This window comes from Schistocerca americana, chromosome 2, assembly GCF_021461395.2.
Source record: "Schistocerca americana isolate TAMUIC-IGC-003095 chromosome 2, iqSchAmer2.1, whole genome shotgun sequence".
In the NCBI taxonomy this organism is placed as follows: Eukaryota; Metazoa; Arthropoda; class Insecta; order Orthoptera; family Acrididae; genus Schistocerca; species Schistocerca americana.
Genome location: NC_060120.1, coordinates 763,576,475 through 763,594,571, shown reverse-complemented (window position 1 = coordinate 763,594,571; position 18,097 = coordinate 763,576,475). Strand labels below are relative to the sequence as shown.

The 18,097-nt window shown below is 42.7% G+C and overlaps 1 protein-coding gene across 1 annotated transcript in view; it reads right to left on the bottom strand.

The window, feature by feature from the left end:
* Positions 1-18,097, bottom strand: part of LOC124595799 (hemocyte protein-glutamine gamma-glutamyltransferase-like) — a 172,618-nt gene that overhangs the window by 37,843 nt on the left and 116,678 nt on the right. The window contains exons 9-10 of the mRNA XM_047134687.1: positions 7,643-7,897; positions 2,549-2,717 (exon numbers count right to left, since the gene is read on the bottom strand). Of these exons, the coding sequence (XP_046990643.1) occupies positions 2,549-2,717; positions 7,643-7,897 (424 nt within the window). The remainder of the gene's footprint in view (positions 1-2,548; positions 2,718-7,642; positions 7,898-18,097) is intronic.

The following is an 18,097-nucleotide window of genomic DNA, read 5'->3' as shown; positions in this document are numbered from 1 at the left end:
CTACGATAAGTGCCTTAATTTAAATAGCAACTATGTAGATAAGTAGTATTGAAGTGTGGCTTTCATCTGTATATAACAAAAAAAATTCCAATACTTTATTTATTTTTAATTCCAAAACGTAATGTACTTTGTGGATAGCCCTCTTACTTGTCGAGTAATCCATATATAACATATTACTAGAAAAAATAGTTAATGAACTTTAGTTGTTTCTCAAATGGAGGATGGAGGACGCAAGGATGGAGGACGCAAGCCATGAGTGAAGGAATTGGGCCGAGAAAACTTCGTAACTGTTTGGTAAGAAAGACTATTGCATTTGTGAAAACTTTTGAAGCATTTGATTGTAACTTTCGCTAACAAAAAACATGTTCCTGACATGGTAATACCAAAGTCACAAAATTTCCAAAAATGTGACGTAATGGAGATATCATATAGCCTTAGTTCCAGAACAGGGCAGTACAAAACTACATAATCTTGCAAAATATCCGAAATGCTAAAATACAATGGTAACCGACGTTCCGACCGTTTATCAGCGGTCTTCCTCAGCATCGAAGAGGGCTGGCGACAGACAGGCTGCCCTTGAGGCTTACAGCGGTAAATTATCGTTATGAATTTTCAGGGTCTCTAGTGACAACAAAGGTAGGTATCGCTTTGATTAGGACCGGGCAAAAAGTTCAAAGACTGATATTATTTCCGGCGCATAAGCGGCATCAGCGTAATAGCTACGATGGCAGTTTCAGGAAGCATCTGTAAACAACAGATGTTCATTCTACCAGTCAGTTGTGAGCTGGAAGTGTTAAGTAATGGACGTGTGGCAGTAGAGTATCAACATCGTTGTCTCACTCATCGCAATAGAGTAGCATCTCTAAAGCAAGTGTTCAGTTTTCGAAGAAAGTCCGTGTAAAGTTTTTCCCACGCACCTTGTCTCCCGAAAAAAAAAGCAATGAGACATGTACGCCTGCGGTGGCTTGACTGAAATTCAAAACGAGGAAAATCCTTTTCTGGAAAAATCAACACCAGTAACAAAACTTACTGCCATCAATGCGAACCCTCAGTTAAACGAAACAGTGCAGAAATTCACATGTAGGGTCAACGCGTTGATGACATAACCGGCATTCAGAATTTTAATTTCAGACCGATGTGACACGTGAGTTGAACAACATCCCAAAGAAGGACTTTTCTGGTGATTTCACATGGCTGTATGAACGTTCTGTGCATTGTACTCAAGTGAGGAGGGGGCGGAGGCTACGTAGAACAACTGAAACATTACAACTGGCATCATAACTTTCATCTACTTTTTATTAATTCAGTCTCGAAACTTTTTGTACTGAGGAGTAGTCAGTAGTATTTGGAAACTTAGCGTCTCCGTGCTAAAGAAACAAATATAAAAAGTAATAAATGATATAACGCTCTTTCACCCGTCTCATGAATGAAGTAGCAATGGTAACTCATCGTTGATCCGGTAATAATTAAAAGTGTAGCTAATTTGGTCAGAGTGCACGATGTTTACCACTGTTGTAGTACTAGAAGAGGAAGTTGATCGTTAGTGGAAGAATATACGCAGTGTGAACGATATATATGTAAAACGTGACGTTTAGTTTGTCCGTTGGTATTGACCACAGTTATCGCATGTGTTGTGCGATGAGCAAATGGAAGAATCCTTGACGATCTCTGATAGTGCTGACAGCCTCGGACGTTTCCATCCTTTTCTAAGCACACTTTGCGGCTGTATCCCTATTAAAAGTGATCTAACCCCTTCGAAGCTCGCGCGACCGCGATTTTCGCTTTCGTGTGCAGGTTGTAACCACTGTACGAAATCTGAACGTGATCAGTGATAGGAAAAGCATCGTCGAGCCCGAGGGTGATGCGCAGGACGCGCTCCACGCTTTTGTACAATGTGAGAGCAAGGTTGAACGCACATTCTAACGAAATTTCAAACTTATGCATCATAATGAGTGGGAGTTACAGGGTTTAGAAGAAGTGGCCCTTCAATTCTGTTGCACTGTTTAGCTAATAAGCACTGTTTTAAGCTATACGAGCAGGTTTCAAGCATCACAGTCGATTTTGTGCTGTTTTCTGAACTTGTGCAACCAAAGGTGATGCGTCAGGTAGTTCCTGTGAAACATACGTTCTTTACAAACAGGAGGTTTGTATTCATTGCTTGTTGAAGACCTTATAGTAACTTGAAATTTTCTTTGCTGACTTCTGGTTGCATATTTCATAAATGCTTAGGATCCTGTACCATCTGCAATGAGAGAGAAAAGGAATAAGCTAAAGGTTTAACGTCCGTCCGCAACGAGGACATTAGAAACGGAGCACAAGCTTGATTTGGAAAAGACGGGGAAGGGAAGCGGTAGTGCCCTTTAGTAGGAATCATCTGACACGTCGCCTTAAGTGATTTACGGGTATCATGGAAAACCTAAATCTGGATGGCAGAACGGGAATTTGTTCAGTGGTGATCGCATTTGGAACACTGAGTGTAGAAATTTTTTGTTTTTATATACCAGGTGTGGTCTGTAAAGTATTAAGATTAGTACGCTATTCTACTAACTGATACTGGTTGATGGAGAGCCTGGAGAAGCCCCACTCGGAAGTGTTGTCCTCTATGAAGTGGCAGAGGTCTGCGTTGACCTCCGAGAAGACGAACGGCGCGTCGTACTGGTAGCCCACCTCGCCGCGCTTCACCGCCTCCACAGACGCCGGGCCGCAGCGGTAGCGCTCTGCAGCACACGCAGTGAAATCACCTCCACGGAAACTATCTGCCGACCGTTCTTTAATACAGGAAAATCGTTCAGGTAAACTGTACGTTGAACTGAGGTTGCAGTACATCATCGTATCGTAAACCAACACTGCATATCTCAACAGAAATGTTCTTTTCAGCATATAATTTATTATACAAGCTACGAGTGTGAGTTTTTATGCGAATCAGTTTCGTCAGCACAATTTGTTCAGCTTCAGTTTACTTGTCAATGTAACTTCTGCCCCACAGAATGTTATATTGTTAAGTTGTAAAGCTGATGCTTATCAGAAAGCAAGGTAACAATGGTGATAGTGTGATAGAACTCCTCCTTTGTAAATATTAACGCTTGCACACACACACACACACACACACACACACACACACACACACACTCACACTATCTTTGAATCAATGTGAAGAGCAATCTTAGATTATTGTCTGATTACGTTATTGTCTGCAAGGTACTTAAGTCGTCGATTAATTTCGAGGGAACAGGCCAAAATATCCATTATTGCAATATCCAAACTGCTTTCCTTAACGAAGTGTAAACAGAGTATAATGAGGATGAATATAAGGAAAAATTGGTTTTTCAATGAAGCATTAGTGATTTATTGCTGCGCGCATTCAGGTCGTTTAAATGTGTGGACATGTGTACTAAGCAGTATGAAGAGTGACGCATACATTAACTCCGTTGCAGGGAACATATGGATTACTCTGATTCATTCGAAGAATTCTCTGAACCCGCCAGGTTAGCCCAGAGCGCTTATCCACTGTTTCCTGGACTCGGGTAGGAGGCGCCGGCCCCTGGTCGTATCTACCTGGCGGATTAACCACGAGGGCCGGTGTGCCGGCTAGCCTGGATGTGGTTTTTAGGCAGTTTTCCACATCCCACTAGGTGAATACTGGGCTGGTCCCCATGTCCCACTTCAGTTACAAGACTTGCAGACATTTGAAAAAACGTTCGCACTATTTCGTGGCTTAGACTAGACGTAGACAGTAGGGGTACACTACTATTGTCCCAGGGCGTACGGGGTGGCGACAGGAAGGACATCCGGCCACCCTCTGACACTAACATTGCCAAATCTATAGTAACAGGGCCGACCCCGCGTTGAAGAAGGACAACGGCCCAAGAAAATGATGGTGATTCGAAGAATGCTCTGAAGGAGTGTAAAAACTACAAAGGAGATAGCCCAAGAAGATAGTATGAGATTATAGGTAGAGTGGAATGTGTATCATGTATAATTAAAGAAGATTAATGGAGGGATTCAGAGAGGTGCACTAGATTCTCAACTGGCTGGTTAGGTCAGTTCGAGAGATGCTTAGATATCTTAAATGGAAATCGTTGAAAGAAGGAGAGCTTCGATAGTAATATCTTCTGACTTGTTAAGTGTCGTCACATTCCTCTTCAAACATCTCCAGTGTTTGACATTTCGAAAGGAATATGATTGGAAAGGAATATGACGTGGCGTAACAGATAAGAAGATTTTATCTTCAATGACAATGACTACGAAAACCTTCAGACTTACAAAGGGAGAGTAAAGTAAAACTGTCCTGTAAAAGATCTTATGCACCTTAAGGTAGGCAACATATTTAAGTCATCTTACCTGGACGTGGATGATGTAAGTTGAGTTGCCTTCTCAAGGCGTATAAAATATTTTCTGGGACAGGTTTATTTTGCTCTCCCTGTATAAAGTGAACTTCCTTTTCGCGAAAAACATTTGGGTTACTTCCCACACTGCAAAACCACAAAACTGTCTCCAGCTTATTTTTCGTAAACTGATCATAAGAACAGAATAAGAGAGATTAGAGAAGACACAGAGGCATAAAGACAGCTTCTTTGCATTACATAGCGATTGCTGAAGGAAACGGTGCAAAGTCTCATACAGTAGAAGCGGACTATGTCGTTTCGTTTTTCTCTACTTAATTTTATTCCTCTACATCGGTAGCGAATTAGCAGCAGCATTGTTGTGGCTTTTCAGTCAAACATATTGTTATATTGGAGTAGTCTTAAACCACCAAAAATATTTTAAATGTTTGTCACCCATTTAAGCATGTGATCGTGATACGGTGAGGGTAATATTGTTAAGTTAGCAATCAGAGAGTTGGATAATGAGAACGGATCTTTGTGTGTACGTTGCGAGCATCCTGTTCCCAAACTAGTACTTTATTTTTAAGTAAATACTATTTATTTGTACTTTTATTCACCTCAATAGGGCAAGCAAAGACGTTTAATGGCACATTCTAGTTGAAAGTGTAAACAATGCATTTGTGACCACGCATATTTTATAGCAAAATTTTTTGGCTGGGGTACCGCAGAGCGCTGTAGTTGCTGCTTGACCCCTGGTCCCGCAAGACCAGTGAACTTTTCGACTGCTATAATTAGGAAATATGAGACGTAAATTTTATCAAAGTAATTTTAGTGCTGCGACAGAAAGGCATTTTGTATTAAGGCACACATTAACTGCGCTGTGGCACACAGTACTATAACGTTTGAATGTCGAATGTCAGTTTGTGTTTGAAAGTGTTCATGAATATATTTGTTAAACTTGAATGAGTGTTAGCCACTACATGAAACAACCAGTATTAAAAGGAAAACAGAAAAGTAAGGAAAATTAGATCATCAGAGAGTTGTGCAATATGTAACTGATAAGTAGAGATGAATATTCTGTTCTAGTTAAGTGCTCATTAGGCTAGGCACGAAAAGTTCCCAGGAAAATGGGAATGGACGAGATCTTGGGAATATGCAGTGAGAAATGAAGTGGCCAGTAATTATACAAGGTGTATGAAAAAGATCGTTCGAAATTAGCGAGAACATATGTTCCACGTGAATGAAGATAGAGACAATTGGGATGCATTTTAGCTTATGTGTCGAAACTAAAAGTTTACCTTGCTGGCTGGTGTAAGTTGCCAGTTCATGTGGTGTCAGTAAGCGTATCGCTGGTGCAGCAAGCTCGCTTGTTCATTACAGTAAACACGTTCCTGGATATTTTGCAGATATGGAGTTTTCCACAACTACCAGAACATGCTGAAAACTTCATTTTGCATCAGAACGGGAAACCCCCGCACTCGCACCTGCACGTAAGCGCATTTCTTGACAATGAGCTGCCTGAACGACGGATCGGCACTAAGGAACATACGGATCTGGCATTACAACAGTGGCTTTTTATGGAGTTGTAGAAGACTCTGTGTATGCGCTTCTCCTTACACAACAACACCGATTAACTGCACCGCCCCTCAGTAAACAGCAGTCAATACAGTGATTGAAGAAATGGTTGCAAAATTATGGGATGAGTTTGACTGGTGTCTACAAGTTTCTCGGGCTTCTGGTGAACAATTACGAAATGTAGATCTAAAGTTTGATAGTAACGTAATTATAAAAATACTCGAAGGTTCTACATGCATATGTTTAAAATAAATCTCCTTATAAAATCGAATGGTTCTTTTCGTAGTCATATACGTAAGGAGAATTTCATCCGAAGTTTTAGTCTTCATTCATGTAGAAAATATAGTCTTGTAACACTGGATGAATCTTTTTGAGGACTTCTTGGACGACATGTCAGCTCTTCAAATTTGAATGTCGGTAGTGGGAACACAAGGAGTTGTTAAGAAGCAATGTTGCAGCTAGACTGATGATCCAAACCATTATGACAGCTACCGACCGCAAGGTTGAATCTCACCTTGTGGTGTTGCGAGCGATTAATGATGTAAGGAAAGTGTATAAGGGGAGCGGAGGCGAATGGAGAATCGTTCTAGCTATGACAAGGGGCCGCAGATGAAGAAACCCACCGAATACGCGACTTTGATAAAGGGCATATTTTTATGCCCCTGCGACTGGAAACGAGCATCTAGCAAATGGCGACCCTCGTCGGTTGTTTACGTCATGAGCATGATGGTAAATGGTTGAGGGGTAGTGAAACCACAAGCAGGCGACAAAGTTCTGGAGAACCACGTCTCTTCACAGAACGTGGAGGTCAGAGGCTTGCCTGCTTTGTAAAGCAGGATAGACGACTATCTGTGGCAGATCTGACGCTAAAGTAGTCGTACAGGCACAAGTGTCTCGGAGCACTTCATTCACAGCACATTTCTCAAAATGGGATGACCGAACGACATCGTCAGTTTCGATTGCAATATGCACGAGATCATCGACATTGGACCATGTATCAATGGAAACGTTTCGTCTGGTCAGACAAATCACATTATGTTACAGTAAACCGATGCCCGGATATGCTGTCATACAGGCGAATGGTTGCCCGAAACATGTTCTACACCGTGAACGTAGGCCGCTCAGGGCAGTATTATAGTACGGGGGACATTCATTTGGATTTCCGTGGGATCTGTGGTTGCAGTCGAAGGCAGCTTGACAGCTGTCGAATACGTGAACATTATTGTGGACCACCTAAATATCTTCATACTACACGTCGATACCAAGAGCGATTGCATCCTCCAGCAAGATAACAGTCCAAGTCACAAGGCCAGAATCGTGCTACATTGATCTTGGGAGCACGATGGCGAAATCACGTCGAGGGGCACTAAGTTCACCCGATCTTAACTCGGTGGATTACATCTGAGACGCTATCAGGCGCCAACTTAGCGTCTATGAACAACGGGCCATTAATTTACAGGAAATGCTTGAACATTTGTAGACACATCAGATGCCACGTACCTGCAGAAACGTACCAAGGACTTGTTGAATCAGTGGTACACAGAATCGCTGGTATACTGCGTTCCAAAGGTAGACGAAAATGCATTAAACACTCGGTCATAATATTTTGGCTCAACAGTGTATATGGCGAATGAGGGTCGCCAATATTTGGTGTAGGGGAAGGCATTTTTGCTTAAAGTGTGTAGCACTGGGTGAGGTGGGACGGGTTTGTGGATTAGGTATTGCAGGTTTGAAGCGCTTACCGTCGCTCTTCTCTTGTGGAGTGGCGTCGATGACCTGCCAGCCGCCGTATCCTGGCGGCAGGTCGGGCCGCTGCATCCAGACCTCGTTCCAGACGTGGAAGTTCCAGCAGACGTCGGGCCGGCAGCCGCCAGGGCCGCACGCCATCTGCTCGCCGTCTCTGGTGAAGTACTTGTCCAGCGTCAGCGAGCGGTTCGTGTCGTGCGCCGACACGTAGTTGGTGATGGAGCGGCACGGCAGACCCAGCGCCCGGCACACTGCAACCCGCGCAACGCCACTTGAGGAATGGCGACTACGCTGTCAGCATTATAAAGCTCTGTGTGTAAGCAGGGCGATAAAACATACTGTCTAGCCAATACTAGCACTTAAATGGCTGCGAGCTCTGATAAAGTCGCATCAGTTAATTCTTCAGGTGTAAAAAGACTCCGCCCTGTCCATTGCCTAGTATGAGTCACTTAGAAGGGATACTAACAGTAATTGCAAAGAAGCACTGTTATAATAGATGACACAGGACACCACAGGAGATGTTAAAGAGGAGGTCGTAAGACGGCTTGGTACGGGAATGTTTAATGTGGGAGCACTAAAAACTACAGAGCTTAACCCACGAAAAGGAGATCGAAAATTCCTGTCAAATGCAGAAGAAAGAGCAAATAGATGACTGGAAGACACTGGGAGTCTCTAAAATATAAAATAGATTTACCACTGTGTGACAGAAAGGACAAGATTGATACGGAAGAAATAAGCTGACCAGAAATGTGATCGGTATGACGTCACCAACGGTGTGGAGCTTAAGGCAATCAAATTACCTCACATCGGTAACGTCTTTGCACGTTTCTGCTGTTTAAATTGTTTAGGTAGATCATTCAAGTTTTATTCATCAAGCGCCGACTCCTTTTTCGGCTGAAAAAAATTAGAGAAACAAGAAATGACTTACTTCTATTGTGACTGTGTTACTACATGAACGTAAAAATGGTCGAAACCGAGCCATTTCTGTACTTGGAACAATAAAATGATTTTTTATATAATAGAAGCGACTGTGTTTATTGATTTCTCATCAAATTCTCGCCGTTATTGAAGGGAATTTTCAGTTGCCTCCAATTTCCAGAAAACTTTTAACACTCAGTCATCACAAGGACAGATGAAGTTTTTTGAATGTCCATTTACGAGATCTTAAATCTGAAGGGATGAGGTAAACTGTGTCGTTTGAATGCGGCACCTCGGAATTTCATTAACTATAAAAATGCTCACCTGATACCTAAAATCAATGAAACAGAAGACTTTCGGCAAAATTACTTGGTAGACGACTTTCTGTCAGAAGAAGACTCATTGTCACGCTGCCAAAGAAGGTTAGGACCGGTAAATATGGAAAAGTATCAGTGATTTGTTTTAATACCGTAATACTTTAATAGACATAGGCTTATTTGAGATGGTATGCCTTTCTAAATTTTGAACCGATTCAGCCAATTAGAAAAGGAATTTCATTTCATCGGATCTTCTGAATCATTGTGCGATATAGCAGTTTCCATATAAATGTGTTCTGAATCTCATTAAGCCGTGGAAAAAGTATAATAGACTGGCTACGTAAAAATAATACTGAATCTTTCTTACAGATTATAACAGTGTGTCGCACCGGGATTCACAGTCGAAACCTTGCTTGTCACAGATAATGTTCTTACACACTGAGCACCTGAGTACCACCCTCGACCACGCTTCGCAGCTTCACTTTCACCAGTACCTTTTCTCCTACCTTCTAAATCCCACAGAAGTTCAGCAGAGAAGTTTACCTACAAATCAACACCGTCCCGAAGTCGGGTGACCAGAGGACAATCTATGTTGCATACAAAAATTCTCTTGTGTGTATATAACTTTTCAACCAAGAGCTATTTATTTCTGATCTACGATCGTACAGTAATATCTGCGAAAGGCTATTTGCATACTAGTCTTCTTTTATACGCGGATTTGCGTAACGAAGTGGTTCCGTTCCAATGCGAACTACTGCGTAGTATGAAACTTATATTTAGAGTACTGCACTAGTGATTCCAAAACTTGTTGAACATCAGAGAAACATTAAAAGTAGGAAACCTAAACGTCATGTCGAAAGTACAGCTTTGTGACTTGCTCAATGATTCTAATGAGAGACACGCGTTCACTTCGAAACTACAGTTCGACAGTAATGACCTGTGAGAGGATGCACGTTCGTAGTTGAAATCATTAACCCGTAACTGACGTGCAAGGTCTTGTGGACCGTCACCATTTTCCTATCGCTTCCCTTTTATAAACATTCGATCCACAGAAATGATTCAACAACTTATTAGGAATGGACTGACATTCGTGTTCACTGTAGAGAAGAGTAGGCCAGAAGTCCCTACTAACTTTCTTCTTCAAAGTGGAGGGCCAGAGAAGACAGCTGTTTACAGCTTAAAGGAAGAGATGTTACTGATCTCTTGTGTTCCGAAGACGGAGAAACTTGTAAGCCTAATCTCTAGTATGCAACATTCTGAGATCCTCGACCCAGAGATTGGTAAAACAGAGATTATTTCTTTCCATAAAGTACAAAAAGGCGGCATGGGTTCCCTGTATCAAATTGTGCAACTTACAGCGTAAGCGAGAGGACTAGGACATGGCTTGCAGCATTTTTTTTTTTTTAATGGTAGATTTTGACTGCGGAGTAAGCACTTATCGCCTATACAGATCTTTCAAGAAGGCTCCAGGAGTAATACGTCTTGATGTCATTAGCAAAGACACTAACATATCCCCTTACGACACGCCTACTGCAGATAGTCTCGCAAGGGAACTCACGTTTTCAATCATGCACATACAGCACATACCACATGAAGAACTTCCACAGCTTCACGCTCTTGACGAGACAGTTGGTAAAAGAATAATCTGTAACTTTTGCCCTCTGGAACTCAAGAGGAAGAAATCCTTAACAACAGTATGGACGTGCAATTTGCCTTGGATATGCACGAAAAACCATGTAAAATTTGGCTTGAAACGAAAAAATAAGTGGTGTTTCTTCAGACTTTAATCTGAAGTTCAAAGTACACGTTTTCTCTCAAGACGTATTATTTTTATCTCGATAATAACTGCTTTAAAATGGTTTTCAGCAGCGAAGGCTCAGATCTATTTCAGGCAAACTCCCAAGGTGTGTCAGATCGCAGCATGTTAGTTATGAAAGAAATATTAGACATATTAGTTGAGGGTTCATAAGCGCAGGGAAAAATTTATGCCGGGTGTAACATGATGACCTCAAGCATAAGAGAACGTGTGTCGCTTCGTGAGGTGAGGCAACCGGCATGACACGTGTGACCCACAGCCTTGTGTAGATTTTATGACAGGAAGGTCATTAACATAAGTAAAAGGCACATAGAGTTTGGCAGCGGTCCAGAGCCCATAACCAAAGCTACGTCGACAGAAAGCGTTACTGAGAAATTTACAAGCGTCGTGACGTGCCCCGCTGAGTCGGACGTCAACTAACGCAAGATATTTGGTGTGGCTGAGTGGACGTACATATTTTTCGACAGTCTCGTCGCTCCCGTTTCTGAGACATATAACGCCCAATCACCGACGATTTTATTAGGAACGTTTTTCCTTTGTAAGGGTCTGACATGTCGAATTGGACAAGGTTGAGGATGGAGACTGGCTGCAGCGTTGTTTAAGGAACCTTAAAACGACACTCATTACAGGTTAGATAGCGAGAAACACAGGAAATCTCATTCTGGTTGGTTAGATGGAAAGTACAATCGCTGAATTATTTCAAGGAAATTCAGAACTATTAAGACAGTAATTCTACATCGTGTAGTCAACATCTTAAATGGGAATACGTGCATACTACAAAAACCATGGTATTCAACGTGGATAGGTTTAAAAACTGAGTAATGAAACTGACATAAGATGAAATGAGGTGATATTCTGACCACAAAACTCTATGGTAGAATGTTAGATGCATCATGAATCACACATGGGCCTGTTCCTTTTACGACTGACTATTACTCAGTACTTCTGTTACTTTGCAACTCGGAAGCAATCTGCACAATGTTTTGTGTGGATGAGAGCTTACTAAAATAGACAGAGTGAGTTGTTGTTGTTGTTGTTGTTGTTGTTGTCGTCGTCGTCATCGTCGTTGTTGTTGCTGTTGTTGTCGTCGTCGTTGTCTTGAGTCCGCAGCCTGGTTCCACGCAGCCCTCCACGCTAGTCTACCCTATTCAAGTCTCTTAATCTGCGCATCGCCTCTGCAATCTACATCCATCTGAACCTGCTTACTATATTCATCCTTTGGTATCCCTCTATAAATTTTACGCCTGACATTTCCCTCCACTAACAAATTGACTATTCTTTGCTGCTTCAGGAAATACACTCTGTCGATTGATACTGTCTTTTTACCAAGTTGTGCCGTCAATCTCTATTCTCCCGTATTCGATTCACTACCTCTTCATTAGTTAACCCATCTTTCTATTTAATAACTGACATTCTTCTGTATGGCCACATTTCAAAAGCTTCTATCCTTATGTAGTCTGAGCTGTCTATCGTCCAAGTTTCACTCTAGTACAAGAGTACTCTCCAGGCAAACACCTCCAGACAAGACTTACTACTACTTAAATTTCTCTTTTTCAGAAGCGCTTTTGATGCTATTGCCCGTTTGCATTTCATATTCTCTCACCTTCTGCCATTATCAGTTATTTTTCTGTTCAGTTACCAATATTCGTCTAACTACATTTACTAATCGAATTCTCTCTGCTTCACCTTATATAATTCTACTAAAATCAAGTTCAAATTCATGTCACCTACGAAGGTGCAAGATCCTTTGGTGATGTAATAAATGTAAGCTGCTAAGTATAACCAAAAGATACGTCCATTTATGCCACACATTTTGATGCTCGGAAACTCATTCATCAAAATCTACAGGGAGCTTCACTTTGGTCTAGAATCATGAAATTTGGCTGGATGCAGGGTTTCGCAGTACAAGTAAAACAAAAAATTTGAAAATTGTTCATTTGTAATTATTTCACATGAAAAATATTTTTTTTGGTCATTTGTAAAACGACTGTGTGTCTGTCTCTCCGTGTGTTAAGACCCATGTTCTCAGGAGCGTATAGATGTATCACGTTGAAGTTTGTGTCACATACTAAGGTCTATAGCCAGTTCGCGGTGTGGTAGATGTAAGCTTCAAAGTAGATGAGGTCGAAATATACGGCTATTTATGTCACACATTTTGATACTCGCATACTCACTCATCAAAACCTGTAAGGGATTTTCCGTTCAGCTAGAATCATGAAGTTGGACAGTCAGCAAGGTTTCACAGCATAAATAAAGAAGAAACCCGAAAATTGTTAATTTGTAATTATATCATACAAAAATATTTCTTTTGTTAGCTGCATGCAAACTTAAAATTAAAACACTCTTGAAAGTCTTAAAATTCCTGGGACTGATAACTTGCCATTATCGATGTCGATAACAGGGACAAATCGTCTAGATTCTCGATTCCTGGAATGGATAGACTGTCTATTCGTTCTACTCGCACCCTGCCAGTTTTTTTGTCTAGTGTTCACCGAATGAATATTTCAGTTTGTTCTAAATGAATCACTATTGCCAATAACAAATCTCATATCGGAGTATATGTACAGGAACGGCAAAGAATTCAGAGACGCCTGAACAACGGCCGGACACTGAAGATCTATCGTACTGTTCCTTTATGGGTTAAGAATCTTCTTGGTAAGTGCGTGGAGCTGCACTGAAATGTGATATCATAGGCGATAATTATGGCACAATCAGCTGAACAGCTCAAGCATCTAAGTTGCTGACAAGAATAATATACAGAAGAACGGAGAAGAAAATTGAGGATGTGTTGGATGACGATCAGTTTGAATTTAGGAAAAGGAAAGGCACCAGAGAGGCAGTTCTGAATTTGCGGTTCTGAAGCACGCCGATGACATTGTAATTCTGTGAGAGACAGCAAAGGACCTGCAAGAGTAGTTGAATGGAACGGACAGTGTCTGGAAGGGAGGACATAAGATGAACATCGACAAAAGCAAAACGAGGATAATGGAATGTAGTCGATTTCAATCACTGATGCAGAGGGAATTAGACTAGGAAATGAGACAGTTAAAGTAGTAGATGAGGTTTGCTATTTGGGGAGCAAAATAACTAATGATGGTCGAAGTAGAGAGGATATAAAACGTAGACTGGCAATGGCAAGGAAAGCGTGTCTGAAGAAGAGAAATTTGTTAATATCGAGTGTCAGGAAGTCGTTTCTGAAAGTATTTACATGGAGTGTAGCTATGTATGGATGTGAAACATGGACGATAAATAGTTTGGACAAGAAGAGAATAGAAGCTTTCGAAATGTGGTGCTACAGAAGAATGCTGAAGATTAGATGGTTAGATCACATAACTAATGAGGAGGTATTGAATAGAATTGGAGAGAAGAGAAATTTGTGGCACTTCTTGACTAGAAGAAGGGATCGCTCGGTAGGACATGTTCTGAGGCATCAAGGGATCACCAATTTAGTACTGGAGGGCAGTGTGGAGGGTAAAAATTATAGAGGGAGACCAAGAGATGAATACACTACGCAGATTCAGAAGGATGTAGCTTGCAGTAGGTACTGGGAGATGAAGAAGCTGGCACAGGATAGAGTAGCATGGAGAGCTGCATCAAACTAGTCTCTGGATTGAAGATCACAACAACAACACAACTGAAGCAAGACTAAAGAAAAATCAAGGAACGTTCAAAGGATCTGTCGATCTGGAAAAAGAATTCGACTATGTAAAATAGTGCAAAATGCTGCAAGTTGTTCGAAATTCTAAGAAAAATAGGGGTAAGCTATAGGGGAGACGGGTAATACACAACATACACAAGAGCCAAGAGGGAATAATAAGAGTGGACGACCAAGAACGAAGTGCTCGCATTAAAAAAGATGTAAGACTGGGATGTATGTTTCGTCCCTACAGCTCAATCTGTACATCGAACAACCAATGATGGAAATAAAAGAAATGTTCAGGAGTGGGATTAAAATTCAAGGTGAGAGGATATCAATGAAAAGATTCGTTGATGACATTGCTGTCCTGAGTGAAAGTTAAGAAGAATTACATGATCTTCTGAATGGGATGGACAATCTAATGAGTACGTAAAGTGGACTGAAAGTAAATTGAAGAAAGACGAAAGTAATGAGAAGTAGCAGAAATGAGTACAGCAAAAACCTTAACATCGGGATTGATGGTCACGAAGTAGATGAAGTTAAGAAATTCTGCGACCTAGACAGTAAAATAACAAATGACGGGCGGAGCAAGGAGGACATCAAAAGTAGACTAGCACTGGCAAAAAAAGCATTCTTGGCCAAGAGAAGTCTATTAGTATCAAACACAGGCCTCGATTTGAGGAGGAAATTTCTGAGAATGTACGTCTGGAGCACAGCATTGTATGGTAACGAAACATGGACAGTGGGAAAAGCGGAACAGAAGAGAAACGAAGAATTTGAGATTTGTTGCTACAGATGAATGTTGAAAGTTAGGTGCCCTGATAAGGAAAGAGGAGGTTCTGCGTAGAATCGGAGAGGAAAGGAATATATGGAAAACACTGACAAGGAGAAAGTACATGATGATAGGACATTTGTTAAGACATCACGCAATGACTTCCATGGTACTAGAGGGAGCTATAGAGCGCAAAAACTGTAGAGGAAGACAGGGATTAGGATGCAACCAAAGTAAACAAGCTTTCGCATTTCAGTGTCCGAGATAGTGGAGATAGTTCTTATGGTGAAGATAGCAGCACTCAGTTTCTGTACAAGATCTTAATTGGGTCCCTTGTCAGAGAATCAGTGATCTCTACCCTCCCTAGATGTATATGGTTTCTGTGCACAGAGCTCACGTACGTCTGCTGAGTCCTATGTTTTGTTTCGTCCGCGATATTGTAGTTTGGCAAAAAGTTTCAATCGGTCTCTACGTGATAGAGGATTATTTTTGCCAATTTTAGATTATAAACCTCATGTAGTGGACTATGACTGAAACTGAAGGAGGGTTTTGTTAGGTCAGCGGGTATTGGAATACTTCATTAGAATAGACAACGTAATCACAAAAATTGTTTCCTTCGCGTATGTCAGGAATTTTACAATCTCCATAGTGGATTTGTTCTTGCAAATGGCAATGGAAAATTTAGTGCTCCAGAAACTACCCATTTTGTATCTTACATCTACATCTACATTTATACTCCGCAAGCCACCCAACGGTGTGTGGCGGAGGGCACTTTACGTGCCACTGTCATTACCTCCCTTTCCTGTTCCAGTCGCGTATGGTTCGCGGGAAGAACGACTGTCTGAAAGCCTCCGTGCGCGCTCTAATCTCTCTAATTTTACATTCGTGATCTCCTCGGGAGATATAAGTAGGGGGAAGCAATATATTTGATACCTCATCCAGAAACGCACCCTCTCGAAACCTGGCGAGCAATCTACACCGCGATGCAGAGCGCCTCTCTTGCAGAGTCTGCCACTTGAGTTTATTAAACATCTCCGTAACGCTATCACGGCTACCAAATAACCCTGTGACGAAACGCGCCGCTCTTCTTTGGATCTTCTCTGTCTCCTCCGTCAAACCGATCTGGTACGGATCCCACACTGATGAGCAATACTCAAGTATAGGTCGAACGAGTGTTTTGTAAGCCACCTCCTTTGTTGATGGACTACATTTTCTAAGCACTCTCCCAATGAATCTCAACCTGGTACCCGCCTTACCAACAATTAATTTTATATGATCATTCCACTTCAAATCGTTCCGTACGCATACCCCCAGATATTTTACGGAAGTAACTGCTACCACTGTTTGTTCCGCTATCATATAATCATACAATAAAGGATCCTTCTTTCTATGTATTCGCAATACATTACATTTGTCTATGTTAAGGGACAGTTGCCACTCCCTGCACCAAGTGCCTATCCGCTGCAGATCTTCCTGCATTTCGCTACAATTTTCTAATGCTGCAACTTCTCTGTATACTACAGCATCATCCGCGAAAAGCCGCATGGAACTTCCGACACTATCTACTAGGTCATTTATATACACTCCTGGAAATTGAAATAAGAACACCGGAATTCATTGTCCCAGGAAGGGGAAACTTTATTGACACATTCCTGGGGTCAGATACATCACATGATCACACTGACAGAACCACAGGCAAATAGAAACAGGCAACAGAGCATGCACAATGTCGGCACTAGTACAGTGTATATCCACCTTTCGCAGCAATGCAGGCTGCTATTCTCCCATGGAGACGATCGTAGAGATGCTGGATGTAGTCCTGTGGAACGGCTTGCCATGCCATTTCCACCTGGCGCCTCAGTTGGACCAGCGGTCGTGCTGGACGTGCAGACCGCGTGAGACGACGCTTCATCCAGTCCCAAACATGCTCAATGGGGGACAGATCCGAAGATCTTGCTGGCCAGGGTAGTTGACTTACACCTTCTAGAGCACGTTGGGTGGCACGGGATACATGCGGACGTGCATTGTCCTGTTGGAACAGCAAGTTCCCTTGCCGGTCTAGGAATGGTAGAACGATGGGTTCGATGACGGTTTGGATGTACCGTGCACTATTCAGTGTCCCCTCGACGATCACCAGTGGTGTACGGCCAGTGTAGGAGATCGCTCCCCACACCATGATGCCGGGTGTTGGCCCTGTGTGCCTCGGTCGTATGCAGTCCTGATTGTGGCGCTCACCTGCACGGCGCCAAACACGCATACGACCATCATTGGCACCAAGGCAGAAGCGACTCTCATCGCTGAAGACGACACGTCTCCATTCGTCCCTCCATTGACGCCTGTCGCGACACCACTGGAGGCGGGCTGCACGATGTTGGGGCGTGAGCGGAAGACGGCCTAACGGTGTGCGGGACCGTAGCCCAGCTTCATGGAGACGGTTGCGAATGGTCCTCGCCGATACCCCAGGAGCAACAATGTCCTTAATTTGCTGGGAAGTGGCGGTGCGGTCCCCTACGGCACTGCGTAGGATCCTACGGTCTTGGCGTGCATCCGTGCGTCGCTGCGGTCCGGTCCCAGGTCGACGGGCACGTGCACCTTCCGCCGACCACTGGCGACAACATCGATGTACTGTGGTGACCTCACGCCCCACGTGTTGAGCAATTCTGCGGTACGTCCACCCGGCCTCCCGCATGCCCACTATAGGCCCTCGCTCAAAGTCCGTCAACTGCACATACGGTTCACGTCCACGCTGTCGCGGCATGCTACCAGTGTTAAAGACTGCGATGGAGCTCCGTATGCCACGGCAAACTGGCTGACACTGACGGCGGCGGTGCACAAATGCTGCGCAGCTAGCGCCATTCGACGGCCAACACCGCGGTTCCTGGTGTGTCCGCTGTGCCGTGCGTGTGATCATTGCTTGTACAGCCCTCTCCCAGTGTCCGGAGCAAGTATGGTGGGTCTGACACACCGGTGTCAATGTGTTCTTTTTTCCAT